The 14,128-nt window shown below is 40.0% G+C and overlaps 1 protein-coding gene across 2 annotated transcripts in view; it reads left to right on the top strand.

Annotated features, from left to right (window-relative positions):
• FAM172A (family with sequence similarity 172 member A) overlaps nucleotides 1–14,128 on the top strand; it is a 270,181-nt gene that overhangs the window by 121,973 nt on the left and 134,080 nt on the right. For both annotated transcript variants that reach the window (XM_055698497.1, XM_055698498.1), the window contains one exon: nucleotides 7,487–7,705. In XM_055698497.1, coding sequence (XP_055554472.1) covers nucleotides 7,487–7,705 — 219 coding nt within the window. The remainder of the gene's footprint in view (nucleotides 1–7,486; nucleotides 7,706–14,128) is intronic.

Here is a 14,128-nt window from a genome sequence, read left to right on the forward strand (position 1 = left end):
GTTGCTTTTCTGCAAGCTAAAGACGTTACAAATCCAGACAAACCTCTGAGCCCATCGAGATACCTACAGTTCAGAAAGAGAAAATGTTTACAAAAAGATTCTACACTCTTACAAAAGGGAAGGAAGTGGGGTGCATTTTAGAATAAATTCACCTACTTTTCCATGTTGTGCAACATAAAAAAATACATACTTACAGCCTGTTTGGGGGTGTATTCATTATGAAGTACAAATGAGAATAATTAAGACATACTGTGACATTCTCGGGGAGGAGGCAAAGTGGTTTGGAAAACGAATTTGCAGTGAAGAACTTCAGCTGTCAGCTAGAAATACCATAGAAGCATTAAAAAATCCCACAGTCCAGCTTCATCTCTGCACCTCATTTGAGCATAACTTTCACAGGGTTAACTGCTGTTCTGCTTGGGTTTCCCTGTAGATGAAGGTGAACCAATAATTACTTGTTATTTGTGTGGGGTTTATGAAGATCGTTTGATTTATGCTTGTTTCTGATGCATTGCTTTCAAAAAGTTAATTTCTATATAAATCTGAATAACCTTTTAACTAAAATCTTAGTGAAAAAGTGAAACGTGCATGAGGTTGTTGTTCGAGATCTTGTACCCCTCTGAAGCTTCTGAAATTTTTGTTGGAAGAGGAAGTAAAATAGCTTCTTAAGCGGGGAGACAGTGAGGGGACGGGGAGTGGGAAGGACGGGGAACTTCTAGAGCACAGACTTTTTACAGAAGGGGTTCCTGTAAGGTATCATTAAAAGATGCCAGGCCTTGGGTGTAACTGGTGGGTTCACTCTCTCACAGATTGTACAGACCCCAAAGCTGTGTGCACCTCATGAAGAAGAGCAGAAACTTGTTACTGCAGCCTGGGTGGTTGTTGTGGGCAGATGGTTTGCGGTCCTGTACCCCTGCCTGCGTGGCTGGCATGGATTCACTCCCATTCAGCCCACCGCTGATTCCCCCAGATAGCCTGAACCTCACATCGGGGAGAGGTGGTGGGGCTGAGGTTTATTAAACAACGTTTGAGGCAGTGGTTGGAACATGAATATAGCTCTTTTCTGTTAATTGACAGAATTAAGTCAATGCTATAGCGTAGTTTCTTGTATTTCAGTCGCCATGAGAAATTATTTTCTGCTGAAAATCCTAGTGAAATTAGTGCTTGTAAAGGCACAGAAGCTCCCTATCAAGAATACGGTACGCAACCGAGGGAGTAAAATCCTTACAAATCATGGATGTGTTTATTCAGTTTTGGCCTTGGGAACAAACAATCATAAAACAGGATTGCAGATCTTACGCATAGACATATTTGGGTTGCTAATTATAGATAGATGTAAAACATAAATTCTTCTCAAAACTTTTCAGCAGTAAACTCAAAGTTTGGCAACAGCTTGTCTGGTGGGGATTTTTTAGCCTTAAACATTCATTTGTTTAGAATGGCTGTGCTGGGGATGAAATTAACAAATAGCAAAGTAAAACATACTAATGGCATGTTTTATACTTCCCAGCGTAAAGGTGCTATATATGGTGAAATACGGTGAATACAGTTCTGCATGCAGATAAGAGACAGACCTAATGCAGTGAGGAATTAGAAGGTAGTAACAGAAAGGAAATGAAGAGTTTATTGTTTTTATGGCTCTAATATCCATTAAAAGTTAGTAACACAGCAGGTGACAGTTTGCGTAAGTGTAAAGTGAATGTTTTGAAATAAATAGCAGTTGGGTGACCTGGGGTGTCAGGGCTCTAGACAAGGGTGTGTGTTTGTCAATATATCCTACATGTTTTACAGACTCCTCAGGGAACAGGGGAAGATACAATTTCACCTTTTCTGTGCCAAAACATTTTAATTATATCTTCTTCCAAGTACAGCGGTTCAGTAACCAAGGAGCTGACATTGATGCATGTGTTGATAAAGCTGCAAACATTCAAAATGAGATTAACAAAGATTTTGAGGAAAGGGTGACAGCTAATTTTGCACAGTATTCTGCATCTAATTCAGGTCAGTGTAATGACAGAATATTTTATAACTGTTGTGTCATCCAGAGGGACTTTTATGATGCTTTGTGTTTTTGAAGATTTGTGTATATGAAAGTATAGTTCTTAATACATCATTCAAACAGGTTATAACTGTTTTATTGAACGTCTGTTGGTTGTAGCCATAAACAAGAATAAACTTAAGCATTTAGAAGCAATTTTACGTATCCACCGGCTTTCATCACAGTAATAGGTTCCTTTTGTCTAATTCACCTTGAAAGTATTGACTTAAGATGTGAAACGGAACCAAAACTACCGTGCCTGTTTTGCGGCGTCACTTAATGTTTGCAGAAAGATCGGGCAGAAAGTTATATTAAGTGTATTTAAATAATCAAACTGTAGTTTCTTTGTATTTTGTGAGACCTTTTGAGAACATCTCAATGTATTTCTGCTCTATTCTCCTACTTGTTTGAAGGCAACTGACATTCTTCTTTCACTTTTTGTTTGTGAAATTTTCTCCTTTTTTTTATCCACTCACTTCTCCATCTGCTTTCACTTTTGTTTGCTTGGGCCGTCTCTCATCCCAACTTGATAATGAGGAATGTGGTGTGACCCTGACCTCTATCAGCCCATGCATGACCTTCTGACTCCCCCACATAACCTCTGACCTTCTCTTTGACAGCTTGATTAATTACCCTGTGTTATGATTTATGAGTAAGTACTATGTAAAAATAATAGACAACAGGTGGTCCTCTAAAAACTTTCTGTGGCATGTTTTCTTTTCCTGCCTAACCTGATGAGCTATTTTAAGTTGGGAACTTCGTGGGACAATGTGTGTTTGGCAGCAACACAGCATTTTTACACACTTGGACACAGTGCTGGAATTCAGGCAGCCGAGGTGTAGCCGGGGTGGAAATATCGCAAAGTGTTAGCAGGGTGCAGTTGCCAAAATGTACATTGGGTGGAAACAGAAAGCGGAGTCAACTGACATTTCAGGCGTTTCAGTCTCAGGTCACGTCTTGAGAAAATTGCTCAAATAATGGAGGGGGCATTTTTCAAGCTGAGCTGCATCTCCAACAGCTATGTTTACTTTAACGCTTCACTAGTGACTTCTGATTGGTTGTCATGACCTCATCCCACTGTTGCACCTACGATGTCGCAACAGTGACATAGATGCACCCTTCCCATGGAAAAGATGGGCAATGAACAGAGCATACATCTTTCAGAAAGATGAATGGACGCCGCTGTGTCTGCTTTAACCACGGGCAGGTTTAAGAGCTGAGCACTTTGAGTTGCATTTCCCCTGGGAATTAACTCCGGTCTTGTCGCCAGCAATCCACATAGCAAACCTGAAAATTCAGGTTGATAAAGCTTAGGAAAATGATCTCTCACAGACCCGCGCTGGCAGTCCAGAAAGATAGTTACATAGGTCAAAAGATTCCTCTCCAGCCCTGACCTCTCTGGTCACATATGGTGTCCCATCTTGGTGGATTAATATGCAGAGCCGAATGCTTTCAGCTCATTATTCATGTGGCCAGGCAGGGGAGATTTCAAAAGATTTTGAATGTACCTCAAATACTTTGGGGCTCTGTGTTTTTTAACCTGACTCTTGCTATCAGAGGCAATAATTCTAGTATTCCTTTCGTTTCGAACATCTCGCTTGAACTTCCAGTGAGAGGCAGAAAGTACCGCTCCATTTCTGGCCCATGTATTACAGTGGAAAAGGCCCTTCTACGTTGTTCTGGCTTTGTAGTAAAGGTATTGTAAACGAGATTCATGGTTCTTTCCAGCACTTGATTTTATCCGCCTGCTTTTCCTTCTGCCATCGTTTGCTGGCTCAACCAGAAGCATTAATTGTATTTGTGTTTATGAACCTGAAATTGGCGTTTGCATACAGTCCTCTACCCCCAGGAGCAGCTACCTGGAGGATGCTAGTAGTTAAGTGTAGATTACATATTACTTGCCTTTAAGCGCTGAAATTTGGGGAAATAGCTGTTAATTGGGTGGTTTTGTCTGAGAGAGAAGCTGTAATTGTATCCACTGAACTCAGGGATTAGAGGCTGGGATTGTATTTATCAGTGTCTGTCCTGATTATTGCTTCTCATCACAGATACACTAATGGGGGATGCAGGCAGACCTTGGCTTCTGTGCAACATCTGCATTCTCTCAGACATGTGGTAGGGCATGGGGCTTGGCTTGGTTCAGTCAGCTGAAGACTGGGGGGTGGGGGGCCGTCGTCCCAAAGTTCAGCGTTTTGCTGTGAAAAAAACTTTACCCTTTAGAGAGAGGTTTCTCCTTCTGTGTGCACTGGACACACAAGAGAGAACTACTCTACTCTTACGTCTGCTGAAAACACACCTACTGATTTACTAATGGTGGCAAGCTTTAAAAACTCTCCTGGATGACAGTACATCATGGGTCACTACATCTTAATAATGCTGTAAGCTCATAGTAGCTGAAACTGATATTTTTAATGACATTGCGAGCGAGGTACACGCTTCTGAACACTACTTCCCTTTAAAAAGCTATTTTTTAATGAATGTGATTTTGACTTTGCTTAACAGTCATGCCAAAGACTGTGTATCTTGCCTGTTATTAAAGCTTGCAAAAGGCTTGCTTTTAAGGTGTTAGTGGTCCGGTGTGCTCTGTTTTGCATGGACTTGCTCTGTGCTCAACCCCAATGCATTAGCAAGGAGTTCCACCTTTGTTTTAATTTTCTGATTGCACTGAACTTTAATGGTGCACCTATGCCCACATGAAATACATTTTTAAAAAACCTAATTGAGCTTAAAAGCCACATTGTTTGCATAGATGTTATTTAGAGCCGAGTATGTTTCTTCAGTGGAAAATGCTTGGGCTAAGTAAGACTGAATGAGAAAGGTGGTAACTGGGTACGATTTTACCAGTCGTTTTGGTTTTCTGTGTTGATTCATACATCTTACTGTCAGGTCTTCTTTGTGGTGCCATTGTTTACATCTTGCCATTTAGGATGCAGAAGCATGAGGGAAAGGGAAATAAGCTACATTATGTAAGCAAAACAGTCTGAAAAGAGACTACTTTCCTAGAGAAAGCCTTATGAATTGTAAGATTTTTAATTATTTTCCTCAGTTATGGGAAAACCTATCTCAGTTACTAATTATTTTAAATGTACTGGCAGGAAAGGCTTGCAATCAGGGAGAAATTAAAAAAAAAGAAGATGTAAAGGGAGACATGTTACACTGCTTAAAATATAATTGATAAAAATCCTTTAATTGATTTATGAAATAGTGAATTTAAAAATGGAATCATATTTCATCTGTTGATGTCTATGTGAAAAATTGACATTGTGTCCTCGTAAAATTGGACAAATGAGTCATGTAATTTTCACTTACATAATCAATAACTTAGACAAATTCTACTTCTTTGATGATTTATGTGTCTGTTTTGTGGTCAGCCTAAAGTGGACACAGAGTTTCATATCCCTGTAACACTTGTAGACCTGTAATAAACACATGAATTTTGCATTTGGCATTGCATAGAAAGCCAAACAAATCGATAACGCACAACGTCTGTGCTCAGAACGAGCAGGTCAAGGAGATGAACAGCACAGAGAGCCCCAAACCCACCAGCCTGCCATGTACCGTGGAAAGGTGGTGCTGCTCAGCCACTAGTGAGCACCGAAACCCATCCTTTCGTCCAAGGCGTGTAATTTAGGGGTGTCTGTAAGTGGCAATTCTCCCCTGCAACGGGTTTGGGGCTTTTTGACTTTTCCGCGTTGGACATGCTATGTGTTGACAGCACAGTGTTGTGTGTTAGTGTAACCAGCAGCGACGTGGGTAGATGCTAAACCTTGCCATCTTTAATTTCCCATTTTCCTTTGCCCTTCCCCTTTTGATTATTTATTTATGTGCCTGTTTGTCGATGTTTTTCCTAGTTCAGTTCCCTCAGCAGGGAGGGCAGGGGAGCGACATGACAGCAGACCACTTACTCACGGCGCCGCATCTAGCAAGGAGGCAATTTTCTCTTTGGCCTATGGTGACCTTTTTTGACTACGTCCCTTACGCCAGAGACAGTGTCCTGAATGCCTCTATTTCACCCTGTTTAGTAGAGTGCAACCGTGCCCTTTAACTTGGTTTTTGGTGGGAGGAGAAGCTACGGCAGACGTTTGAGAAGGGCACAAGGACGAGGGGTAGGAACTCCCTTCAGATGCGATTTTGATAACTAGCCGAGTGTGTCCAACTGTAGAAAATCACCGAGTGACAATCTGTCTACCTGACAGTGGCCACAATGCACTACAAGGTTTGTGAATGGCTCTACAGATTAGAATAAAGCAAGCCCAAATAAAGTATCTTTTGTTGGCGTGGGCTTGGTTTGCTGTGGCCAGCTAGGTATCGGGACCTCTTTGATCCTTGTGCCTAGCCCAAGTGTAAAACGCAGCACCAAGTGAAAAGCCAGAATAAAGCTGTTCAGTTAGGTAATTAATACAGACGTTTCCAAAAAGTAAGTCTTTATCAAAATTTACTTTTAAAGGACAGCTTGATTTTGACTGGGAACCCATGGTAACTTTAAGGACTCATCTGTTAAATGCACGTGCTTCTCTTTTTCTCCCTGCATTTGCGATTATATCTTCCGCGAGTGTTACAATTCTTCTGTGATTTGCCATCATTTAAAAATCATAATAAAATGATTGGCTGATTTATTCAAGATTTATTTCTCATTCATAAATTCATGTATTTTTCAACCGGCTCATTTTCTGAGGCACAAAAATGCAGCTGGTATGCTCAAAAGCATCCTGCAGGTCACGAATTTTCACTGGGTTGGTTGAATACAGGACATAATCCCAGTGAAGTTTTAGAGCAGATTTAAAGATGTACTTAAAAGTCATCCTCAAAGTAAAAGAGTTGACTTGTAAGCAATACCACTAAATCGTTTTTGGTATTGATTCATTGCTACTGCTGCTATTGGCTTCTGCATGGCATGCTGCTTGTCAGCTAGACAAAAGGTTTTACTATTTTAAACTGCAGTGAATAATTTTTCACATGCTTTCTTTTATTTTATTTTATATATATAGATATATATGAAATCCCTACATCCTTTTTATTTTAAAGGTTTTTGTTGGCTGGGTATAAGCTTTTTATTCATCATTATGTGGTGTTCTTAAAATAATATTTTGCTTTTAGTTCTCCTACTGTTTTCTCAAAAAGTCATATAAAGTGCTTATGAATAAAACAACATATTAAATTATTTTAAAGGTAAAACAGGCAACTTTTCTGATGCTGAGGGATGTGTATGAGCATAAGTGCATGCACAGACACATTCACACATCAATATCCCTTTAATGACAGAAATGAAACAAAATGAATATTCTTAAAATACCCCTCTATAAATTATGTTGTGTGAAGTTACTGAAATAAATACAAAAGTTTTTAAAAGCATTAAAGTAAGTGCAAGGCATTTTCAAGCATTAAATCTCCCTTTTCATATTTCTTCTTTTTGTGTGTGTGTGTGTGTCTCTCTCTCTTCTAAAACAGGAAGGCTATGGAGTAATAGTACTGAATCCCAATGAGAACTATATTGAAGTGGAGAAGACAAAAGCCCAAGTACAGCTGTCTTCTGATAGCTCAGATGAACCTGCAGAAAAGAGGGAAAGAAAAGATAAAATCCAGAAGGAAACAAAGAAGCGACGTGACTTCTACGAAAAGTATCGAAATCCACAAAAAGAAAAAGAAACTATGCAGATGTATATTAGAGTAAGTTTCTTTTGCCCTTCTTTAATGATGCATAGATATGTTTACTGTCCGTATTGCCTAACAAACAGCATGCTTTTTTAAAAACAAACACATTACCGAGATGGCATTCAAGAGTTTATACAGAGTTTCTGGCTCTTTATTCTATTGATATTGTTTGTCACTTATTGAACGTGAAGTTTTGGAAGAGTTACAAAACATTCCTTTCTAATTTCAAAGGGGAACTTCAAATAAACCCCAGAGGAGCTCACTGGTGCTATCAAGAAAGAGAATGATTTAAGGAAGACTTTGTAAAAATGATTTTATAAACAGAGGTGTACATAAGAAACACTTTCTAGTGCAGCTTAGGCAACCTATCAGCTTCAGATGTCATGCATGCATTTATTGTATTATATTGGCTTGTACTGGGGAGGCAGTGGTTATAGCCTGATAGTTTTTTAACATATTACCTGCTGAATTAATAATGTGTTGTGGAAAATACCGGTGTTCATCTTGTGTGGTAGCAGATTTACCCTATAATATATTGTTTTCATATGAGCAGCCATCCATTGTGTTTCAGCTGAACTTCTGAAGGCAGATAAAGAAGGCGAGTTATTAATATCTTAATAAATATTTAAGCTAGAATAGTTCGAGAATGGCGTAATGAGGAAACTCTGTCCCTTGCTCTTTTCTTACTCAGTGAACCTTTGCACTTTGTAATGCTACCAGCATGGGATCGTTATAACAGCGCTACCCGAGGATTTCTAATTCTGCAGGGGGCACAAACAATATTATTTGCACTTTGACACATTCTGCTTCATATACATACTGTGCATTATACATTCAAGACTGAGTCACGCAATTTCCATAGCCCTTATTGTGAAAGTTAGCATTTTCATTCAATAGTAAAACGTCAGAAACACCACAAGGTAGATAAAACAGTAAAAATGTATATGCCTTTCCAGTGTGAAAAAGAAAAATCCAGCAAAAGACATGTGAGAATCATCCTAGATTTTAATGTTTTATTAATTGTGGTTTAACAGTCTTTGTAGGAGGAATACAGCTCTGCTGGCTACTTAAAAGGGTTTGTAACCTGGGTGTGAGTTTATCACTAACACCATAAATATTACTGTTCCTTTTGAGAAATATCTCGCTAGTGAGTATGGGAAACAAAAGGGTGCATATACATATTCAAAGCGCACTGTTTTTTCTGTCCACTGCTGTTTGCAAGGGATGCCATTCTGCCTACCGGCCAGACCCAGCTTTATAAGGCAGGCAGCCAGGCTTGTCTCAAGGTCCATCAGAAGTCAGTGTTGCTGTATTGCCCAGAAAGACATCTAGTCACCGTGTTGGTCTTCTTTTTTTTTAATACCTTTTTAGCCATTCCACCTTCTTGTGGCTCTTCTTCTTGATGAGGCATGAAATTTGGTTTCAGGGGTTTGACCCCAAAAACACAAAATGCATGACTCCATCCCATTTTCTTTTTTGCGCAGCTCTGTGCCTCAATTATGACTTGACATTCCCTTTCTTTGGTTTTGTTTTTTTTCTCAAAACAAGGGAAGAAGTAGCATAAGTTCTAGTGAAAGTGTGGGTGGTGGTCTCCTTTCCTGGGCATATTACCTGAAATTGCGTTGTCTGATGCAGTCAGTATTTTATTCTAAAAGAATTCTTTGGATTTTTTTCTTTAATCGGCTCTAGTACAGAGAGGTTTTTTTAAACAGAATGAAAAGCATCTCTGCTTTGGTGTGTGGCAGGACAAATTACTGCAATTTGCTTGCCTACCCGTTTCTGAAACAAAACTGGGGAGTGCCATTAGACTGCCATTTACTCTGTTGGGCAGAACTGCTAAGTCTGTAGGTGGTTGCAAGAGGAGCTGTGAGCATAGTGTGCTCTGCTCCACCTTCCTGGCCACAGGCACAGTTGTCAGCCTGTCCAGGCATTGCATGATGCAAAAAAAAAAGAAAAATGGTTCAATGCATATTTGCAGTGTATTTCTTGCCTCCCATGCTTGCGTCCGTAGGATTACATGTGCAACAGGAATCACTACTCATTTGCACCCTGGGACTTGCTGCCGGGCTTACCGCAACCACGGGCTGCTGGCGGTATGGTGTTGGAGCTGGTTTGGGGTAATCTCAAAGGGCAATTTAGATATGACCCTTACTTACTGCGTAGCAATGCGTACATTTGACTCACTGGGCTCTTGAAACAAAACATGTCGTGCCGCAGAAATGTTTAAGGATGGTATGTGTTTCATAAAGAACTCATCAAAGAGTTTTGAAAAACTTGAGCAAGCCTTACATCATCTTTGCCAAGCAGGGACAACTGGTACAGAGGGACTGGAGGAAAAATACCCTCACAAGAAGGTGTCAAACATTGAAGGAAAATTTGTTTGTGTCAGATATGCTGGAGAAGTTGTTTCAGACTGTTAAATAATAGGAGTAAATATCATCAGTTATGTTATCATAGGGTCACTGAGAACTGTTGTGATCTGATAAGGAAATGCCATTTGAACAAATTAAAGCTGTGTGGATGATGCCCCCACTTGTGCAGTTAGATTTTCCAAGAACTGGAAAAATTCAAGTCTTCCACAGTGAATTTCTTGAAGTATTTTCTTTATTTTCATAGGGACAAAAAAAAAAAAAAAAAAAAAAGCTGAGATACTCAAAACCACGTAAAAGCAGAGTCTTAAAATACAAAATCTCAAATTGCACTGTATTTTTGTACAAAATGGGTACAAATAAAAACGACTATGGGAGTGTGTAGTGCATTAAGCATAGTGCTTGAAAGATCAAAGTGCTTATTGTTTCATGCTGGAAGTTTCCTTAACTATGAAATAATGTACTTTCTGGCATATATTATAGCTTGTTAAAGGGACTGATTTGGTCTGGGCAATAAACATCATGTCAAACATTATGGCAGAAAAACCTGCCTAATATGTTTTGTAATAAGACAGAATTTTTTGTTCTTGAAAACATCTGCCAACTGAATTCACGAGTGAAGACAGAAAATGTCATCAATTCAGTAACAATCTTATAAATTTGGTTTCTTTTTTGTCAATGCAAACTGAGGGAAAAAACTTCTTGATAATCAGCATTGACTATAATCCTTTATGGAATGATTAAACAAAAGCATTTTACTTTTATATAACATGCTAATGAATGCATATGAATTTTAATACTGTTACTGTTCAGATTTTAACAAGCATATTGCCAGCAGATCATTTTAAAAGCATCTGGTTTTTAATGTGTTGAACGGAGGATTGAGTCAAATAGCTAAATATATACATACATGCTTTTAAAAAAAACATTTCTATCCTTACTTATAGATACTACCATTTTTTCTTAGACCACCAGAGGCTGCTGCTGTACATATTGGCTAATGCTTCCCCCCAGAAACCCTAGCCAACCTTCATTTATTACTGAGCTAAACTGAGAATTTGTTGATCTCTAACCTTTTTCTATGGAAACAGATCATACAGGCTTAAATGTGACATGATTATTCCCTCCATCCTCCAAGCCATCTCCCACTCCCTACAGATTTTCACATTGACAGTGTCTTCTCTATGTTAAAAGACACTTAGAAATGTAAATCAGTATTTATCCCTTTCTAAATAGCATTCACCACTTAAACAAGTATACTGAATGGATTCTGAAATGTTATTAAAGGAAAAAGTATAAATTGCATAATTTTATAATAACAGTAATTTGCAATAATGTTGTTGCCACAATAGTTGAAGGCTATCAAAGAGGCGACGAAGAAAGTAGGAAGAAGTACTTTTATTGGACCAACTGATGGGGTCAGGTTTTCTGGGCAAAAGGGTACTGTTTTAAGAAGGTACTGCCTTTTTAAAAGTACTTTTGAAAAAACGTACTGCCTACAAAAGGGCAAAACAAGCCTTTCCTAGGCCTGTCTGCTAGGAATTTTGTCCGTTGGTTTTTTTTTTCCACTGAGCTTAGCTGCTTTAATAGTTCTTAATGCAAATATTTTTACTGTAGCACAGTCTGTAACAATGCTATCTATACTGATAGCGTATCAATGAAATCAAATTAATTTTGGATGTGGCATAGTTTTTGTAAATAATTTTTCCCCGTTTTCTGTGAGAGACTAAATAGGAAAAGATCATGTGCAGCTAATTAATTTGTTTTACTAAAAATGGATGCATCAGGATAATTTGTGCCAGTATTTAGGAGAAAGTGGCAACAAGCAGGTTTATTAATACACGGTTAAGTACGCGGCGACTGCTGGTGGGCAGGAAATCCTGGCAAGCGCTGGAGCACAGTTGTGCCGTTTCTGCTTATTGTTCGGCAGGGCTGACACGAGGCATCGCCCAGCTGAAGGTCACCGCAGAGTGTCCGCCTGTGCCGGGTGACCTTTCGGTGCAGCGGGTTTATTTGGCGTGGGAGACGGGGCCATGTCCCGGCGTAGCAGCGGTCCCGCCAGCTGTGCGGGTCTGGCCCTGCGGCCGTCCCTGGCCAGGCACAGGCTCCCGCTGCCTGCTCTGCGACTTGGCACGGCACGCGTCTGCTCTCGTCCAGAGCCTGCATGACTGCATTAGCGCGCTGCTGAGACCAGGCTAATAAGCCCTTTATTCCACCAGAAGAGACAAAATGACAAGCGCCAGGCAGATAGCTCCCAAGAGGTAAGGGACATGCTCCAGCACAGAGGAAGTCTGTGGGTGACCTGGACATCACGGCTCGAACCTCCAAAGACTCACTCCAATGTTTATATCACAACGCCTGGGGATTTTCCCCATTTTACAACTACCAGCATTACTTTACACAGACCTTTAAAATAACACATGGTTTTGCTTTGTACGTATTTACCTTTCAAAGCTCGTCACTTCCTTACGTTCCTGAGAAATCTTATTCCAAGCAACAGCAAAATCATGCTGGCAAGCCCATGAGAACTGCTTAGAAACCACCATGGCTTTATTCTTCTCACCACTGGGCGTTCAGAGTTTATAAAAAAGACTGCATTTCAGGTGCTGGGTCATAAAAGTGTAGTGACATTCTGGGTGCTGCGGGATGTCTGAGACACCTGGAGAGATCTGGCCAGGGTCTTGCAGGACCTGCACTGCTAAGAGACCTGCCACCAGCTTGGCCGAGCAGCTGGAAGGCAAAGCGGAGAGCTCTAAAGCATCTACAGTGGCACTGAGCACCCCCAGTCAGGCCTCTGCGTCATTCCTAAAGGGTCAGATAAGCTTTAGGTTCCTACAGTAGTCTCTATATAACAGGAAGAATATGTATGTATATTTCATTCTATAGATACCACAGTGAACAAGCAACTTGCATTAAACAGCTGAATTACGTAGAGTTTAAATTGTAGCAGCATTCAATAATCTATGCATAGGCTATTTAGCTTGTGCAGTTAAAGTAGGTATTCTAAAGAATCCAGAGATTTTAAAGACTTCTTATGGTATGTTTTGCATCTACTAGTCCAGAAAAGTTATATTTGTCTTCTTTTCCTTGAGCAAGTGAGAAATCAGAGACACAGATAATCACTGAAGGAAGATTTTGCATCTCTTCAAGAGCACCACTGGCTCTTCTTCCTGCCGTACCCTCTCTTTGTTCTGCATTTCACAAGTATGGTTTAATCAAAGAAAAGGAATAAATTGGGGCCATCTAGCTTTGGTGTCTTTCAAACATTCATTACGCGATGCTGACAAAATGTGCTTTGTTAGATCCGGCTCCTAAAATTTGAGGCAAGCAGTGTGAGTTTCCAAAAGAAAGAACCAGCTTGTGTCTCTCCTCCCGCCGTGAGCTGTGCGGTGCTCCTGTTGTGCTAAAAAAGACTGTCTCTCACAGGTCAGGTGAGTCCTCCTTCCTTTCAGATGGGATTCATGCTTAGTAAACCTGGCCAGTTAGCAAGCTAATGGTAAAAAAAACTAGCTCAGCAGAAAGCGGACCTACTTGTTGAAGGCAAAGGTGAATTGAATTACTCAAACTTCTCGTACTTGGACGCTGCCTGTCTTTGATTGTGGAGTGATGGCAGCGAAGGACTGAAAAGACCTCATAGGTCTTCTGGTCTGTCCTCCTGCCAGTACAGATTGCTCTCAGCAAGTATTGTTTATCCAACAGAATCAAAGGATAACATATTTTATGCTGATATCCAAAACAGGGATAATGTCCTCTAATGTACTGCACGCAGTCGTGTGTTTTAATGCTAGATTATTACCGTGTGTTTGGGAGAACTGGCAGAAAAAAATTTAGCAGGGGCTTAAGTGGCAGCATACACTTCTTTGCAAAACTTGGAGATTCTTTGCATGTTTTTTTCTTGGGAACCAGTCAGCCATAAGAGCCTTGATAACAGTGAGAGATGATGAAATTTAGTTTCCGAGAGAAATACATATAGTCATCTTAAGATGAGTGGTACTGTTGCAAAATAACCCTTTTCTGTGGGGACACCCCCTCCCACCCCACTCTAGAAATATCTATGGGTATTGAGTAG

This window comes from Falco cherrug, chromosome Z, assembly GCF_023634085.1.
Source record: "Falco cherrug isolate bFalChe1 chromosome Z, bFalChe1.pri, whole genome shotgun sequence".
Taxonomy (NCBI): domain Eukaryota; kingdom Metazoa; phylum Chordata; class Aves; order Falconiformes; family Falconidae; genus Falco; species Falco cherrug.